Source organism: Rhinolophus sinicus, linkage group LG07 (genome assembly GCF_036562045.2).
Source record: "Rhinolophus sinicus isolate RSC01 linkage group LG07, ASM3656204v1, whole genome shotgun sequence".
NCBI lineage: Eukaryota > Metazoa > Chordata > Mammalia > Chiroptera > Rhinolophidae > Rhinolophus > Rhinolophus sinicus.
The window spans coordinates 36229629-36249752 of NC_133757.1; the positions used below are offsets into that span (position 1 = coordinate 36229629).

At 32.4% G+C, this 20124-nt stretch overlaps 1 protein-coding gene across 1 annotated transcript in view; it reads right to left on the minus strand.

The window, feature by feature from the left end:
• Positions 1-20124, minus strand: part of PCDH15 (protocadherin related 15) — a 1312736-nt gene that overhangs the window by 577496 nt on the left and 715116 nt on the right. The window contains exon 4 of the mRNA XM_074339439.1: positions 9426-9544. Coding sequence (XP_074195540.1) covers positions 9426-9516 — 91 coding nt within the window. The 5' untranslated portion in view covers positions 9517-9544. The remainder of the gene's footprint in view (positions 1-9425; positions 9545-20124) is intronic.

A 20124-nucleotide genomic window follows, 5' to 3' on the forward strand; every position in this document is an offset into this window, starting at 1 on the left:
TACATGTTTTTTGCACCATCTGTATATGTGTGTGTGTGTCTGTGTGTGTGTATGTATAAATATATATTATACCTATATATACCTATATATACACCAATATTATATATATATGTATATATATATTTAAAATGTATATTATATATATAACTATACAGTGTAAGAAGAGGAGGATGTGTAGTATGTGTAAGGTATTTGGAACATAGAAATCACTCAATAATGTTAGCTATTATTATTAGAAAACTGATATGCACATAATAGATGTTACGTGCACTTGCTATATGTGAATGAATGAATGAATGAATGAATGAGTGAAATAAAACAATGAGCATAATGCATTATTAATATTCTTTTAAAATGCTGTCTTTTTCCTTTATAGGGATATTCTGGATATTAGACCAACTGTGGTGAACTGTGGCCAAGTCGTGCTCATAACCATGTAAAATATTTATGATAGAGTTCATATTGTGCTTTTTACGCATCATCTAAGTCCAAGCCTGAACAGCTCTCATCAGTATTCCAAGTGTTGAATAAAGACACTTAATAAACTCAGAGTAGTGGAACAGTTGTCACTGAGCATTCTAATTAAGCAGCCCTGAGTGCAGTACAGGATCCGAAAACAGTAGCATGAACTGGGATACTGATCTCAGGAATAACTGCTGCAGTCTGATCTGCCAACATGATGAACAAATGCCCAAAGCAGCTGCTGATAATCAGAAAGACAAACACAGGAAAGACACAGGGAGAAAGAATGGATTCAGTATGAGTTTTCTACAAAGACATTTCTAAATGACACACTAACATGGGATAAATACTAATGAATATTTTTTTCAATATGCAGTTAGGTAATATAATTTATGTAAATATAACAATTATGTTTTCCCAAAAGGATGCATAAGGTATGCTGTGTGTAATATTTCTGCACCACAGGTATTTATTGATTTCTTCTGTCCTTATGTCTATGTTGAACACTGTCACATAAATTAAATTCTCACTAAATATGTTTTTGAATTGTTGTTTGAACACCCACTACTATACTCAAGCTCACCAGCTTATTCCTAAATTGTTAAAAAGATTTCATCTCTCAATCTTTTTTCTTTTCTTTCATTTATTATTTATTTATTTATCTATTTATTTATTTATTTATTTATTTATTTATTTATTTATTTATTTTTAATCAATGCCTGCTTATTTCAACAACCAATAATTGGGTCATTCAGCTTGGTGCTGTGGGAAACAAAAGTAAATGAGACAGTCTCTATCTCCAGAAATTTAAAACCTAACCTTATAAACAAACAATACATAACATTATAACACAAAGGGAAAGATGGACATTATTTTATTTCAGCTTAATTGAGGTATAATTGGCAAAACTTGCATAAATTAAAGGTTTACCGCATGATGGCTTGAGAATTGTGCTTTGTGAAATGATTACCACGATCCACCTAATTAACAAATCCAATGCCTCATATAGTTAACTTTTTCTTTGGGGGTGGTGTGGTGTGCTGAGAACACTTTACATCTACTCTCTTAGCAAATTTCAAGTGCGCAATATAGTGTTACTAACTATATTAACCATATTGTTCCCTAGATCCCCAGAAATTAGTCATCTTATAACTGGAAGTTCATACGCTTTGAGGAACCTCTTCTTATTTAATTTTGATTTAATGTCATTAGTAACAACATTGAAGAATAATGAATAAGTTAATATCAAAGAATATAAGTAGAGTTTGAGTAAAACATGGAAGGAAAGGTTAAGGTTTTGATGTCATAGTGTAATAATAGCACAGCATGTGGTTATTGAATGTGGAGCTCAGATGATGGTATAATGTTGCCATTTATTAATGGGATTAATACCATACTGGAAAAGCAACTTAACCTCTCTGTGCTTCTATAATTTCCTGATCTATAAATAGGCATAATAGTAGTGTCATGGTATGTGAAATGGTATGCTATTATTATAACCACAAGTGCTTCATGGAGATCTTGGGAAAATTAAATATAAAATGATCTATATGAAGGGCTTAGCTAATCAATTATAAACAAGTATCAATGGTTATTATAAAGAAATGCTGTATATGCATAAAATGAATACCAATTCTTGATTTCAAGAAAATGATTGAACATGTCAGAATGATGCATATGAAATGTGTGCAAAATCATCATAATAGTATATAAGAAGGCATTAAATACAATCAATTGCCAAAACTGAGTAATACAAGCAAACAAACAACACCTTCTTGTGGCGTGACACAAAGCGGGACAGAGAGATGGAGATACAGCAAGATTTGATTCTTGTTAGCATCCACGAAGGAGACAAACTTATAAATGAACTTTGGATAGATGGTGATCACAATCAAATACATGTTGTTTTGTTACCTTTGGATACTTTAACATCTACTATTCCCTGGATGAGATCATAAAATAGCATGTGCAATCATCAGTGCTGCTCAGAGATATCCGTATACATCTTAAAACGGAATACCAATTCAACATTCTTCAGGTTTTCTGAAATTTCCATATACTTTTTAAGTTTCTTAACTTGGAAAATCAAAACTCATCCTGTAAACATTTTCTGACTATCTTACCCCATATTCTGCTGTAGACTTTCCATTTGTATTTCCCAAAACACATACACTGTACATAAATCTATTACTATATAGATCACGTTGTATTGACTATCTCTCTCATTATTATACTCAAATGAAGGGATTGCTTCAGTTTTGTTTTCCTAATATTTTCCCAGAGTTGTTGTTCAATAAAATATTAACTAAATAACTGTTCTATAGAGAATTCAAAATGTGGACTAGACAAAAAGTAACTATATATGCAATGAATATGTATTTAGATGAATGCACTGTGTAAGGAAAATTAGCGGGAATGGAAAATAACCAAGGAGAAGATTTAGTAATCAGAAATATCCAAATTTGTTTATTATAGAATATGGCTTCTTATGGAAATATAAACAAAAGTGGGACAGTTTTGAACTCACTGAATAGGAAAAGGTAGATGAAGTCCAATACGAAGATAATCAGAAAAAGTACTAAGAGCCTCTGAGAAAAAGAAAGTTGTAGGAAGGTAGATCAATAATGCTGTTTGCTGAAATGCTAGAAAATTATAGGATTTGCCCAAGCAAGTAGTCATTGGAAGCCCTTAGAGAGTGCAGTTTTAGTGGAGTTGTAAGAAAAATGAAATTGCAGACCTTAAGGAAATTGGTGAAGAATTGGTGGTAAAAGGTATAGAGATTTGACAGAAAAGGGCCCAACTACCTAAGTAAAGCGACCCTATTATGAGTTATATGAGTCTCTAATGACTCAGAACAAAGCAAGATTACAATCACATTTTGCTCAATTTCAATTTCTATTAAGAACAGTTAAAATTGATTCTGCCTTTTCACACAGTATGTGAGCGATTTATTTTTCAATGGGTTCAAATTTTTCAGGTTGTTAGAACCATAAAGGGAAGCATCCAACTTATCAGTTATCATTAATATTATCTGCATTGCTTAGATACTGAATTAGACCTTTTACTTATTTTTCCTGTCTTAACAGAACAAATGGGAATATCTAAAGTATCACATCTTTGTTATTCTGAGTTACCTTGGAAATAATGTGTGTGTGTGTGTGTGTGTGCGCGCGCGCGCGCGTGCGTGCGTGCGTGTTAGAAGAGAGAGAATCTTCAAAGTACAATAATCAGTGTTCTGTTTATCGGAGTTTATTTTTCTCTTACTCTTTATCTCTCTGGCCTTCCAGGATATAAGATGGGTTTTAAGTGAGCCTATTAATACAGTATACAAAAGCTACTGAAGTAATCCTATTAGGCACAAGGTCAGAGCTTAGAGAAGTCACAGAGTTTCTATTTCTGAACTTGCTTAGTGGGAAATTGTTGCTGAAACAAGAAAAGCATGCTTTCAAACTTTTGCTCTGGAACTAAGTCAATTTGGGGGTACAAGAATCCACAAGAAAAGCAAGTGTGGTAACAACCTAAGAAAGGATATATTCAAGCTTTCATCTAAAGATGAAATTTAGTTTAGGAAAGTCTTTCTGGAGTAAATATTGAGAGGAACAATGTTCTTGCTTTTCATCCCATTCTAAATGTCACATAATAGTGTAGTCTACATGATGTGCATAAATCTAATAGCTTACACAGCTTAAAACATACAAACATTCAGGATTTTAAGTCAGCCTCTAAAGGAAACAACAAAGTTATTGTTAAAAGTTGAATATAACCTCTCAGAATAAGAATATACTCTATGTGGTGGATAAGCAAAAGAGGTAGAGAAAGAACAATGTCTATAATATATTTTGATAAAAGTTTTGAATAATAATATATGCTATCCATGGTTTTACTTTTGTCTAAAATACGTATTATCTATGTACTATGTGTGGGTCTGTGTGTGTACTCGTATGTCTATATGTCTCTGTGTACATTAATGCATATTTGCTCTATTTCTCACTACATATGCTGCCTGAAGAAGTCATATTTAAATGAAGAATTAGAAAGTTTCAGAGACAACCATGCTCAACGAAAATTACTATAGTCTCTAATAATCATGTTTAATTATAACTGAAATAGGCTCAAAAAAACTATCGTACTGAAATATGTTCAGAGAAAAATAATATTAACAAGAAGATAACTGAATTAAACTTAGAAATAACAAATTCAAAAAAATGAGAAAATTTTAAAAGCTAGCCAGCATGACCTGGGTCAGATAGTGAGTGACCCACAAATAGAGTATATAGTCCATGAGGCAGAAGTATTGCTATAACAGCGTTGTATGCGACAGCCTATAATAAATAGCCTGGTAACATGAATCATTAAGATCATTTAGTTCTTCTTGCAAAGCTATTAAGTTTGTTTAATCATCTCTTATTAAGACATCTAAAAGGGAGAAACATCTTGCTCAGAGACACAAGTGTTTCAGCTCATTGGGTAGTTATGTTTTCCTTATCGTTTTATTATCTGCATTGTAATTTGTATGCCATTCTCTTCTAATTTTTATAATCCAGTAGCCTTCTACTTCATGACTTCTGAATGCATTGATAAAAACAAAGTTTCTAGTTTTCGGTGTCACAACTTAGAACATTTTAGCATCAGATCTTAGAACTTGGTTAGATCCTTAATTGACTGGCATCACTGACCTTCCTAGGATTATGTAATAACAATCATGAAAATGTCCTTAAAGTTCACTTACTGTTTAATGTGAATCAGGAAGCTTTCCAAGGATAAAATAATTAAAACTTTTAAGAATAAAATGTAATTTAACAAAGTTAAGTCTTCAAGGTGTTTGGTAAATTTGGAGAAATATAAAGAAGTAACATACATATACTGCACAGGAGCACAAAATACTCATTTGTAAAGCAAAATCTAAATTTATAAAAAGGAAGTAACATTATTTATAAGTAGGGAGAGTAACAGCAGCAATAAAGATAATTTTTTTTTAGTGAACATTGAACTTATATGTCAGATGCTGTGCTAAGCTGTATAAAATTGAGTTTCAAAGAGTTATTAGTATTTATAATGGAACTGAGACTTACGAAGTGTTGTAACCTTCTGAGGTTAAAAACAGGGCCCTTTCATGTAGCTGTTCTGGTTGTGCACTGTATAAGTGGTCCAGGCACATCACAGATATATGCTAATTTATGTAAAAGCTTCAGGGCAGGACAGAAGGTTTTTGGCTTCCAAGCTAAACACTTGAGCAGCCAAGGAGAACTTTTTCCTTAATAAACTCATGTTGGCTTTTATGATCTGTGCGCACTTTCTCTCTCTCTCTCTCTCTCTCTCTCTCTCTCTCTCTCTCTCTCAGACACAGACACACACACACACACACACACACTCATTGGCACACACACCTTTTAAAAACTCCTCTAACACTTTGATTCAAACTTAGTCAAATTATTAACATTACATATATATATATATATATATATATATATATATATATATATATTTCATAGCAAGTACTTTATTAATAATGTCCCTAGCTAGATGGTAGTATATGGCATGTATATTTTTCAAACAAACAATTTTCTTATCTGATTATGGGAATGATAATAGATTATGTCTATTCAATACAGACAATTTGAAAATGCAAAGGAAATAATAAAACATACCCATAGCCCATATATGATTTCCCCTTTTTCTTCTCTCTCCCTCCCTTTCATCATTCACATATAAACTCAAAATCAAAACAATAATAAACAAAAACACAAACGTTGTACACTTTTTATTTATCCCATTGTAAATAGTATGATTTATTAAACAAAAGATATATTTTATATATTTTATCCCACATGACATACCATTTAAAAGATGGCCCTGCTTCCTTTGCTTGCCCTTGTACCTCCATCCCAGCCTCCCCATACTCAATTAGGGATCAGGGCACATATCCCCTCCCGTGCAAGCAAAATTGCCAGGATTGGTAATGCATAAACTACAGTTAAGATACCAATCTTAACGGTCTCTCTCATGGGTAAGGGGAGCCCATAAACTACAAATTTATTAGTTTTTCTAATTTTCTGTCAGCTAAATTATAACTTTTAAAATTAATATAACACATCAATCTCACTTTTTAATGCTCGCTTAGCTATGTTGTCATCAAACAAACGAAATGTCCATTATGGAATAGGTCATCTACAAATGTTATTACTGAATCTAAAAACTAATCCTTGTAATTTGAATGAGAAATATAAAACAGTTTAAAACTTAGCCAAGGAAACACCTAGACTGTTAGTCTTAGGGTAGTTTAAACTTTTCTCTTTCACATATTTCTATCTGAAGCTCCATGTATGTAAATCAATTGTCAACTATTAAAATGAGCTAATCCAACCAGTGCATTATCTGTGGCAAACGGGTTTTCATTTTCACTTTTTCTTGCATGTTTCTATCATGATTTTGACTATCACTATTGTCTTCCTTCAATCCCACCACGTAACCTGCATGCCCAAGCATTTGGCCAAAACAATTTTTTAAGACACTCCTATCACATATTCCAGTTAAGCATCATTTTGTGTGTTAGCCATGCTTTGCCTATTCCTAATTTCACTCCTATATAGTATGGGCTCACAATTTTATATGGATTAAAAAATAGTAACTATGAAAAACATTTTCATGAACAATAAAATACAAGTGATGTCAGAGTCCTTAACTGAGGGAGGCCAGAGAGAAGTAAAGACATGGGAGAGACCTAAGGGGCTAGAATTATTATTGCCTCTGCTGACATACTGGAAGATGCTAGAATGGAAGGAATACTGAAAAGCATATAAACTTAAGAAATCTCTATAAAAGATTATACAAAATGTATATTTCTCTGCTACAGTTTCTATCCCTTCAATCTTCCTAAGTCCTGAGTCATTTACCTCCAGGAGAGAAATGAGAAGTCTTTCTAATTATCGCTATAAACAAAGTCATCCATGAGTGCAGGACTTTAAGGGGCATCCTCACAGTAAACTACCACTTGTCAGTAGTGAAGTTCTACTCTGCTTCAGAAAACAGATTATGCAATGGCTAACAGTGACCCCATTATCTTATACTGGAGGTTATACAAGCACATTTAAAAGACAAAGAGCTGTGATGTAATTGTTAAGGAAACCAGTCCATAGCATTACAGGTTCAAACAGGAGTGATTTCCTCCCATAGTCTGAACAGTATTGCTAAAAAGTGCAGGATTTGTGAATAGCAAATGTTAGCAATAACACTGAATCCTTTCTTGCTCGCTCCATGTGAACACTAAATATAAATTTAAAAATGTCTTAGGACATGTGGTATACGAAACATCACTTGGCCATAAGAAAAGATGAAATACTGCCACTTGCGACAATATGAATATATCTTGAAATCATCATGCCAAGCAAAATATGTCAGACAGAAAAAGATGAGAACCAGGTGACTTCACTCATATGCAGGATATAAAACTGAAAGCAACAAACGAACAAAACAAACAAACAAGGGAACAAAAAAATCATAAACACAGACAACAGTTTAGTGGTTACCAGAGGGTAAGGGGGGAGGGTGATTGTAGAAGCTGGAAAGGGGGTCAAATATATAATGCTGGGAGGAGAACTGACTCTGGGTGGTAAACCCACAATGCAATATATAGGCGATGTATTACAGAACTGTACACTTGAAACCTATGTAATTTTACTAACCAATGTAATCCCAATAAATTTAATACAAACTAAAAAAAAAAAAGAAATATCACCACACAGATTTGTCATCTATTCCTGGAGCACAATTTAAAATGTGTTATTTTAATATAAAGCTTTATTCTTTTAAGTTTCATTGATTTTTATTTATTTGTTTGTTTTTTCCAAAGTAGCGGTTACATTATTTATTTTATTACCACACTTTAAAATTTGTTGTTAGACTGAAGAGTCACAGTCTGTATAAATGACAATGACAAGAACATTAAATTCAGATGCACTTGGAGTAAACACTGTGCTAATTAGCAGAATATTTCAGGGGATTAGGCTGTTAACTGGATGATAGTTGCTATTGTGAAGTATTCTGCAAATCCCCAAATAGGCATATTTTTCTGACTATGATGGACTGAAAATATCTTAATATGGACACAATTTGAACACTGTTTGAGATAAAGATTGATTAATTTATCTTCAGATCATTCAAATTAGCCAAGCAAAGCATAAATAAAATTCATTATATTTGATGCCACTAGATAACAGGGAAATAAAGGTGAGGAGATGGTCACTTGTCTGTGTATCATGAATGCTGAACAAATGTCCAGTAAGAACAATAAAAGTTAAAAGGAAAAGAAAGAGGAGGAGGAGGAGGAGGAGGAGGAGGAGGAGGAGGAGGACTCATCTCTCTAAGACAGACACATTTGGGACAGTGCAGACATAACATGTTAACTAGTCTCTAAGGAACTTAATGATTAATGTATCTTTCTAAAGGGACTGATTTACTATTAGAAAACAACTTACAGAGTTTTTTGCCAAGTCTTATAGTTTTCACTTTTTCCAAATAAGGTGGGGGTGGTGGTGATGGTGAAATAATGCAATAAAAATTGAAGTGCTAACATTAAATCTGCTTATGGAATCTACTTTTGACCCCTTCAGGGATCTTCTGAGACCATTTGTTTGTGTTTGTTCAAGGGTTAGTAAATAGAATTTAATGTTATTGTTTTTTTTTTTAATTTAATAGCCATTAAGCATTTACTTAGTGAGATGAGTAAGTGTTCAAATAGAGGCTTTGCATTGGATGTTCTATCATATTGCAATGCTTATTAAGAAACAAAGTGCATCAGATGCTACTTTCGTAGGATTTTAATTAAGGTAAATTACTTCACAGAGCTACTAACCTTTCAAAATGAACTACTAATTATGGTTATTAATTTCTGTGGTGTGTTTCATTTTCCATTTAGTAACAGAAATTTTAGCTAACTATAAAAGTAAGACTAAAAGCAGACTTACCATCCTCATACTGGCCAAAGCAGACTGGGAAGAGAGAGCCAAGGATAATCCCTGAAGCTAACCATTTCCAAAGGTAACACTGTTGCAACATGTTCTACCAAGTTTCACTCTAGGTTGATCTGAAATAATAAGAGGGAGAAAGAAACATTTGACAAGTTCATTAATCTGTTATAGGTAAACACAACTGTCACATCACAGAAAAGCCTTAATGACTTCATAGTTAATTACCTGTGTCACACTATCTATTAACAAAGTAACATACTTGTTACTGCACTGCAACTCTTTATCCACATGAATTCACAGATAAGTGATCTCTAAGGAAAGACATCTGTTACTTTGCAAGCAAGTTTAGAATTAAATGTACTGATAATATCAGAACCACACTTTTACAATTGAGACTTTGTGAGTGAATCAAATGTGAATCAGTTTGTTACTCAACTGATCTTGTCTACAGCATAGGTCAATTATAGTTTGTGTTGTCTCACAACCACTTAAGATGGTAAACCAGTTTTTAGAATCCTACATGAAAATTTCAATGGACATTTGCTTTACACAATTAAGTATAAAACCCATTATTAAAATGTGAATTCCTTTCAGTATAATGATAAGAGATTGACTTAACTATGCCAAGTAAGACTGAGCAAAACCATATATATATATATTTTTTTTTACCACATCTGTCTTTTGAAGCATTTGGGTGAATTCCATTTTAATTCCTTTCTCTTTGCAATCTCCCAGTAAATAAAGAAATTGAATGAGATATTAGTTGCCAGTGAGCATACCAGAACGTTATTATAAAAATGGTATGCTCAGTTTCTCTGTAAATTGAAGAATTTATTCACACAAAACTGTTCAAAATGACCCCGATTATAGATCATGGTAGAACAGGGATATAGGGACTCTATTTCTCTAATTCAGAAGTTCCAAACTAAAATGCCTACAGAGGACAAAAAGACAAAAGAAAAGAGTGAATTAGCGCAAAGGGAAATTAGGATGGTAAAGGCTGTGAAAAACTGTGGCGTGCATGGTTTATCTCAGGAGACCAACCAGCTGGTGTTCAGCTTTTATCAATGGTTGTAATGTGGGAATGCAAACCAGTTGTTGCCAGATCTTCTGATTTTCCAGAAGATGGAAGTAATCCAAATTTCCATGTGAGATTGCCCAGTGTTTACATGACTGTCCTTATCCCCTTTATAGACTAGATGCTTCTGGCAGGCCACATTGTTCTCTGAGCTGTCCTTCAGTTTATGACACCTGCCCAGGATTCTCTCTCCAAGACTAGCTATTGAGAAGGTTCTATAGAATGTACAAAGGAAATATTTCAATTTGATTTTACATGCTTTTCATTTCATCCATCTCTCTGTTTTATTTTTGTGTGTTTTATAAAGTTTATTGCACAATAGCATATATGTATCATATATATATATATATATATATATATATATATATATATATATATATATATAATTTATTTATTTTTAAATTATAAAAGTGCAAGCTCAAAATTGTCTTCCTCATAGGATGCCCAGTCCTTAAATTTCAAAAATTACTCCACTAGATCACATGCATTTAAAAATTGAATATATCCCTGTGTTTATCAAAAAAAAAAAAAAAAAGGCCTTCTTTTTACCTGTCCCTTACACTTTTTTTTTTCCTTACTAGTAAAGGACTCAGCCTCTGCTTTTATAACTTCTACACATAGACAGCCCAAAGAAGAGCTAATCATTTGATTAAAAAACAAAAACAAACAAACAAACAAACAAAAAACAATAGTAATCCATGCTTACTTGCAGAAAAAAAATAAAACTGAGCAATGCGAGTAGTAGTAAGAAGCAGTGGATTAGAGTGTGGCTTCTTTTTAAATTCAGGTCCTTCAGCTTACCAATTATATGACTGAGCACATCAAAAAGCATCTGTCTCACTTTCCTCGTCATTAACATGGAGATGAAATCATACCTGCCTCATAAATTTGTTTTGAGGATTAAACAAGTGAATGATTACAAATACATGCTTAGAAGAGTGTCTCCAAGTGAGCACTCCATAAAGCATAATGTGACTATTATTGATTCATCATCTAAAGTCTCTTCAAAGTTTTGAAACTTTTATATTCTCAATCTATCTTCAGCATACCCTCTAAGGTAGGTATTATTATTCCATTCTGTGGTGGAAAAGTCACAGTCCCTGGCTGAAGATTATACACTGGTGAGTGGCTGAACATGTAGGGAAGTTCTGAAACTTCTGTGCAACTCTGAAACCTCTGTTCAGTTCATTACAGAAAAGGACTGTAAAATTTCCAAGGGAACCCATGACTCAGAAGGTTTCAAGGGATATGGAGACTTGGAACAGCCTGCTGTGTTGCTCCCCTCTATGCTAAAGAAAATTGAATGCATCTCTCTCCCAAACCTGGAGCATAGCCCTCCTAAGATTTATGTAAATAATGGCTTCATTCCTTTGTTTGTTTGTTTGTTTTTAATGTGGCAGTTAAGAAAGAGAAAAGAGGATTGAGAGAGAGAGAGAGGGAGAGACAGAGAGACAGAGAGAAAGGCAGAGAGAGACAGAGACAGAGAAAACACTTAAAGGATATTTATTAGAAAAAACTTAAAGGAAAACAATCTGGCCAAATGACAAAAGAAGAGACTGTGTTCCTTTGTGGGTCCTTAATCTACCAATTTGACTTCCCTCTTACTAGTTTTTAGTATTATGCTTTCACAAATATGCTATTTTCTTTTGCTTCAGACTCAAACCATTGGTTTCATTTAACAGCCTTCAAGGTGAAAACAACCTGATGGGTCATAAGTTTAAAATCATTAAAGCCACGGCTATTTTTATGTCTCCAGAAACAGAACCTCTTGATCTGTGATCCGGTCCCTTTTTTATTAGAAGATCATATTTTTTACTTTTAAAATATCACAATAAAATTTAGAATAGATATAGTTCTTACCACCTGTCACAACAAGACTATTTGGAAGAATGTGCTACACTTGTTTATTTTTTAATAATGAGAAAGATGATAACTTCTCTATCTAATATTTTTACTATTCAATTTACACTTGCATTATTTTCAAAGCAATTTTAATAATTTCAATGGGCTCAATATTTACAGCAACCAGAAAGAAAGTTACGACTCACCATGTGGAAATGATACCCCAAAACATAGAGCACATATTGACTCAATAAGGAAATCCTGGTTCTAAATAAAGATATAATGAGAAGAAATGTCCTGGAAAGAGGCTATGCTTCTCCAATCAAAATAGTAAGGACAATATTTATAATACACTGATTGTGCCAATCAGCTGACAGTGGCACTTGTGTCATCAAATAAGTTGGAACAGATCCAACACTTTAGACAACAATCTCTTTTCATTAACAGTTTTATAATCTCTAGAATTGCAGGAGAAGTTCTTGCAGGAGATAAAACCCCAAATCTTATAGTTTATATAAATATCCATATGTATGTGTATTGAGAGATGAAAACTTGAACGATAAAAGATAACAACAGAACTAAAGACTATATATATATATATATATATATATATATATACACACATATATATATATATACACCCACATACATACACACACATACACAAACATGTATATATCACATATACATATGTAAGAGCACATTCTATATGTATATATACATATGGTGGAATCAAATAAAGTTGATGAAAATAATTTCAATATTGATGAAGAGAAGAAATCCATAAGAGCTAATCTTGCCATCACTTCAATTGTTTATAGACAATATGAAGCATTTCAGTTTTAAACATTTTAAATATATATTCAACAGTTGTGGACATTAAATGAGACTGGTTTAACTCACAATACATTTCCTGAAACCACATAACACACATAAGGAGAATACAAGTTTAGACATTCTTCTTCTACAAACTTTGGTGGGCCTTTGGAAAATTCAATTACTACCCTAACATGTCTAGAAGTCTATTCTTTTTAAAATGATATTTTAATCAAAAACTTTAAATAAAAGAGAGAGGGAACACTAGTTTTCTTTTGGGGTACTACTCCTCACCAAGAAAACAAAATACTGACAATATAATTAGCTGATTCAGATTCAATTTACATTTAAAGATTGTATCCTATTAGAAAACACCAGTATTCAGCGTAGACAACTGGTATACACCATATGTTATAATAATCTAGCCATACTACTTAGTTTAATAAAATGAATAACTCAAATTTTTAAAAAGAGGATGGATTTCAAACCTATGTGCATTATTGCTAACATACTGGATGTTTGTTTCAGTGTTTATACATGCATTTACTCAATAAAAAATTATTATATATTTGGTGCATGTCAGAGACTGCTTCTACTGCAGAAGTAAACCAATTTAGTTTTCTCATGACTTTTCTACTGAACAAGCACCTTATTTCATATTTTTGCTTAATATAACAATTTCAAGTGCTTTTGTAAAATCATTCCAAGTTAGGGGAGTATTAAAATTTAACTTCAAATATAATGGGTTTCTGTTAAATCTCTGTTTTCTAAACTATCGTCTAAATATATCTCCCATCATTTCTTAGAAAAACAGAAGGAAAATTGTCGATTTGAAAGGAGTGAGCACTGTAAAATGACAAAAGTGCAAGCATTATTTTATCTGTGGGGTGTTAAACTTAAAAATATAAACAAGTAGATTTACAACTGAGTTTTAAAGCTCATGAAAGTGCACATGTGATTTTAAAAGGAAGCTTGAAGGAGAGTTCTATGAAATGTCATTCTCCCGCAGAGAAAACAGATATGACTAATCTTGTTTGATGGTTAAACATCCCAAGAAACACAAATGAATTGAATAAATTCTTCTTCTCTTAGAGAAAATCTATTAACGAAAGTCAAAGTATTAAGTCCGCCAAGAGAGACTGAAGTTGAAAGTGTGAAAATGCCAGTGACTTTTTGGACAAATTATAATGAAAAATCTCCCTTTAGAATGTGAGAGACTCGTGGTGCATGCCTAGTAATGCCACTTCGCTGCCACATGAATGGAAAACCAGTAAAAACTTCTGAGACTCAATTTAAAATTAGGAAAATAAAATCTATTTTATTCTGCTTTATTGACAGATGAAAACTTGAATGATAAAAGATAACAACAGGAGCACTAAAGACTATTCACTTTTAAAATTTACTGCCAAGTCTTTACTGAGTGCTGATCCTGGGCAGGCACTTTATAAGATGCAGAGACTACAGCAGTGGGAGAAAAAAAAGAGAAGGAATATATAGATGATAGGTAGATGATAGATAGACAGATAGATAGATAGATACTTAGATACATAGATAGATATAGATTACAGCCTTGTAAAATACAGAGCAGAGGACCTAGCTAAACTGTGCCTGCACTCCTGACCCACAGATGCTGTGAAATAATCAAATGTTGTTTTAAGCTACCCAATGTGTGGTAATCTGTATTTAGCAATAGCAAATTAATATGTGGGAGGATTTGATGAACATGTACGTATGTTAAATGTTGATCAGCTTAGTGTTTATTCTAAATCTTGAGATGATAATTGTTTTTGTGACTGAGGATGCGAATGGAAGTATTGAACCCAATTAAAGTGGGAAATACACATTCAACAAAGGAGAGGGTGGTCTTGCACAGACTAGCTGCTGTAGTTTCAATGAAATGACGTATATAAGGAACAAAATGTTCACCGCTGTGGTACAACTACTGAACATTTCTATAAGTGTTGCCTTTGGTCAGTTATTTATGAAAGTATTATGTATAAACACTGTTTTCCTCAAGTTGTAAGAATACAAGAGTAAAGAACAAAATGTCAAGAATACTTAATTCTAACTATTCTAGTTTTTCCTTGGGTCTTGAGTTACGTTCTTATAAAAAGTTTATTTAAAACAAACAAACAAAAACTAACAGGAATGATATAATTATATATTTTAATAAATTTCCTTTAACCGCCAGTCCTTTTAGAGTAATATATATTTTAATTGTATTTATAGTAATACCATAATAACAATTATAATGATATCATAAACCAATTTATAGGTATAAGTAAAAGTATAAGGCACAAATACATTCCCTAGTGCTAATGAACATAGGGATGCATATGTCTTTTTGAATTAGCATTTACAATTTCTGTGGATAAATTTAAAATTCTGTGGAATTTCTGGGTCATATGGTAGTTCTATTTTAAATTTTTTGAGGAGCCTCCATACTGGTTACCATAATGGTTACACTGATTTGCAATCCCACAAACAGTGTATGAGGGTTTCTTTTTCTCCATATCCTCAAAAACACTTATTATTTGTTGTCTTTTGATGATAAGCATTGTCACAGGTATGAGGTGATATCTCATTATGGTTTTGATTTGCATTTCCCTGATAATTAGTGATTTTGAACATTGTTTCCTGTGTCTGTAGGCCATTTGTGTGTCTTCTTTAAATAAATGTCTATTCAGGTCTTCTGCCCATTGTTCATCAGATTGTTTTCTAGATGTTCAGTTGTATGAGTTCTCCATATATTTTGGATATTATACCCTTATTGATATATCATTTGCAAGTATCTTCTAGTTGGTAGGTTACCTTTTCATTTTGATAATAGTTTCCTTTGCTGTACAAAGTCTTTTTAGCTTGACATAGTCCCATTTGTTTACTTTTGCCACTCTTGTCGAAAAGACTTATCCAAAAAATATTGTAAGGCCCATGTAAAAGAGTTTACTGTCTATATTTTCTTCTAGGAGAGTCATAGTTTCATGTCTTACGTTTAAGGTTTTAACCCATTTTGACTTGATTTTGGTATATAGTATAAAAATGGTCTGATTTCATTTTTTTGCATATATCTGTCATTAAATCCATTCAATATATTTTACTAATTCTGATAAACAAATGGTGTCTCATCCCATTCAAATTAACTTTGTGCTTTTATTATTACACTAAGAAATTATAAGTGAAATTTATAGTCTGAGATATTTGAAGAAAGATCATCTCAAAAAACAGTAATTCAAGTAATAGTCTAATAGTGAAAGCCATAGAGATACAGGAGCATTTTTTTGTTTTAGAAATATATTTAAGCTTTGTTTTGATGCAATTATTTCAATCTTTTACCCTTTATCTTATATGATTAAGGAAGTTCTCAATCTTCTCAACTGGCAAAAGTGTGAAGATGAATAATCTGACTTAGAAATATAACTGAATATGTAAGATATATGGAAGCCCTTCATTTATGGTACAAATCCCCCAAGGTCATTATGATTTTTCCTAAAGAGATCATATTTTAATGCAATGCTGAGCTTTATTTGATTATACAGGAGTTCTGATAAACAGCAATCTCTTTAGAGACTAGAAGAATAATCAAAATATAATTTTACATCAAAATATATCTAAATTACATGTGGCTGAAAAAGCTGAAAAGAAATATAAGATTTAAAATGTCTTGAATATTTGGATGTTTACAAGTCACACTGAGAATGTAAAGTTCTGGATATTGAGCTACAGTACATATTAAAAACAATGAATGCAAATTAAATCATGGCTATGAAAAACTTTGTAAACAGGGAATAATATTGCATTTTCATCCAATCAATACATTTTAAATTCTTTAATGGTCAAGAAGGCACCGAAGTAGAATATGAAAAAAAAAAAAATCACGACTGCTTAAGAATTACTTGGTTGGAGAACAAAATAGTCACAAGTCAAAACATAATGAACAATAGTGTACAGTATATGAAAGGAATAAAAATGGTTCTTCAACAGGACTATATGAGTACATGGGAGTGTCATTAACAACTAGATGTCAAAAAACTATTTTATGTATATAATAAAACTTCCATAGAGTATTAAAGTATGAAAAAGGTCTACATGGGGAAAAGGAAGGAGGGACACCATTCATGCATAAGAAATAAGGTTAAAAAGTAGAGGAAAGGAGATTAAAAAAACAACAACAAATTTACCTAGAGATAGAGTCTAGATAGTGGACTACTGGATGACAAATTTGGAAGTATATATATATAAATCAAATCATACAAGACTGCTAATAAGTTTTTTTTCTTTTAATATTAATAGTGACCTATTGACATGTTTACAAAAGAAGATGCTCAAGGAGCACAGCATGTCGATTCACTTAGCAGAAATATGTAGAATGAATTTGAAGAGAAAAAGATGAATAAGAGGCAGACCACGTGCTATTAAATGCTGTAATTATTTGTTGTAGCCTCTGTTTAAGTTGTGAAAAATAATATAGATGAATTCACTTAAAAATGCAGTTGGAGCTGCAATTCCAGAGGAATGGCCTTGCACATCTTACTCTCACACTTTTGGAGTGTTTCAAATGGTCAAAATAACTTTTGAATTAGGCCAAACAAACATTGTATTCCAAACTCTTTTCACAAAGCTGACAGGAAAGCAGGCATGCTAACTACCAGATTGAAAATTAAAGACAGTCTTTAGAATTAGCACCACCAAGTAGAGCTAACAAATAACTTAGCCTATTTGCACTCATAGAAATTCCTTTCTTGAGTTATTAATACCAATAGAGAAGTTCCTTTTTTCTATTTATGTAATTATTCCCCTTCCCTTCCTTATAAAAAAACCATTGCTTTCACCCCCTAATAGGAACACTATTTGGGTTTCTGTCCGAATCAATGTTTCCAGATAACTATTATTTTTATCTCAAATAAATTCCCGTTGCCTCTCACTTTGGCCTCTTAATTTTAGGTTAACAAAATACATCTAGCATAGTTGATTAATGTTTTCAGGACAGATAAAGAAAACAAAAGCAAACTTAGCTGGTCTTAGAGCACTCCGTATAAAAAGAACAGCCAGTGTTATAACTGTAAAATGTGTTCTAAAAAAATCTGTGAATGGCAACACATTGCAATTATTGGATTTAATTTAATGTTTGAGGGGCAAATACAATTCAAATATTTTTTTCTTTTTCCTACAGCTTATGCTTTATGAGTAATAAAATAAGCAAATTTCCCTTCAGACACAAGTGTTTATGTACAATATTAGTAGAGCCCTCTGTAACGTATAATATCTATTTTTAATGTGGGTCTTCATAGAAAAATCACCAAAAGGAAATGAACTTAAGCCACATAATACTATTTTAATATTTTTTGTTGAAATGGTAAAATCAATGCAGTGTGAGAAACAAGTACCTTCTTTAAGAGTAATTTTTGGAAAGCAAAAACAAAGGCTTGAACAAATCATGCATGGAAATATAAATTATAGCTTTATTCTATTTAATTAGCATTCTTGTCTAATTAAGTAATAGTCACTTTTTAAAGAAATACTTTTCCCTTCAGAGTTTTTGCTAAAGTTCAAATATCCAAGTTTTTTATTACTACTCATAAAAAATGTAGTGTACTTTTAAACTATGAAAAATCTCTGATTTTTCATGATTCAGCAGGATATTTCTCTTAGGAAAACATATCCTTAAAGAGTATTGACTTTCATGCAAATTAATGGCTAGAATCCCCCCACACACACAATTTCCAGTTTCAGATATAGATGAATAAATCAGAATCAGGGATCTTTTGTGGATGAAAGGAAGTAGAAGTCTTAAGATTAGAAACTTATTAATATAATGCCCATGGGCACAGAAGAAATCAAATTTTATGGATGATTTTGAAGTTGCAATTTTAATAATCATAAGGGTATAGAGAGAGGGAGAATTGAAGAAAAAATGAATTCCATCCTTCTGTCCATATCCACCAATCTATCATGCATTTCAAAGGTGTATTTTGCTAAACGCTTGTATACAAGAGTTGTATGAAGACTAAAAAACTAATGAGATACGATTGTGGAGGGATGAAAATGAGTGCTAAGTTACAGAAAACAGATATTTGAGGAGAAGATGTGTGTGTGTGTGTGTGTGTGTGTGTGTGTGTGTGTGTGTGTGTGTGTGTGTGTGTGTGTGTGTGTGTATTAGGTTGCAAGTATTAAGTATAAGTAGCCACAGTTGTTTAAAGAAGAGATCACAAATGCATAAGACTCTGATTTTCAGGAAAATACTGTGAATATGTGACGCTTGCACACAGAAAATGGGGAGCTGGAGACTTCGCTGAATTTAAACAGATATTAGCTTCTTTGTAGAAATACAAACCCATTTTTTAGCCTTTTGATATTTTCGATAAAACAAAGTATCTCAATTTTAATGTGAACTATGGAATAATTGAATTGTTTTAATCAAGCTACTCTGAACACATAGTGCTGGCAAAAAACAAACAAACAAACAAAAAATCCCCCAAAACAATAACTGCTTTTGCTGTGCAGCTCCAGGTACAATTTGAAGACTGCAAGTCATAAACTGCCAGTACCATAATCAGAGCTCTCTATGTATTCAGGACCATAGTACTATCGTTGTGCCCCACCAAACCTCTTTACATAGTCACATTATTGGAAAATGATAACAGTTTAGAGTGTCTTCGTGCTTGGAAAAATCTGCCTCAGTTAACATATGCAATATCTATACAGATGATATGCTGGATACCCAGAGTCTCCTGGTAGAAACTTCAGCATTGCTATTGTCAGTATTTTCTCAAAAATAATTTTCAGAAATGCCATGTAGTTACTTTCAAAAGTAAAACACAGTGTGTGTGTGTATGTTTGTGTGTGTGTGTGTGTGTTCACAAAAGTTATCTTTGATGCACATCTACCTTACCAAAGTAAGTATGCATTAGGACATAGTCATTGTTGGGGCAATTTTATTCCTGCCTTAAGTATTAATTTATG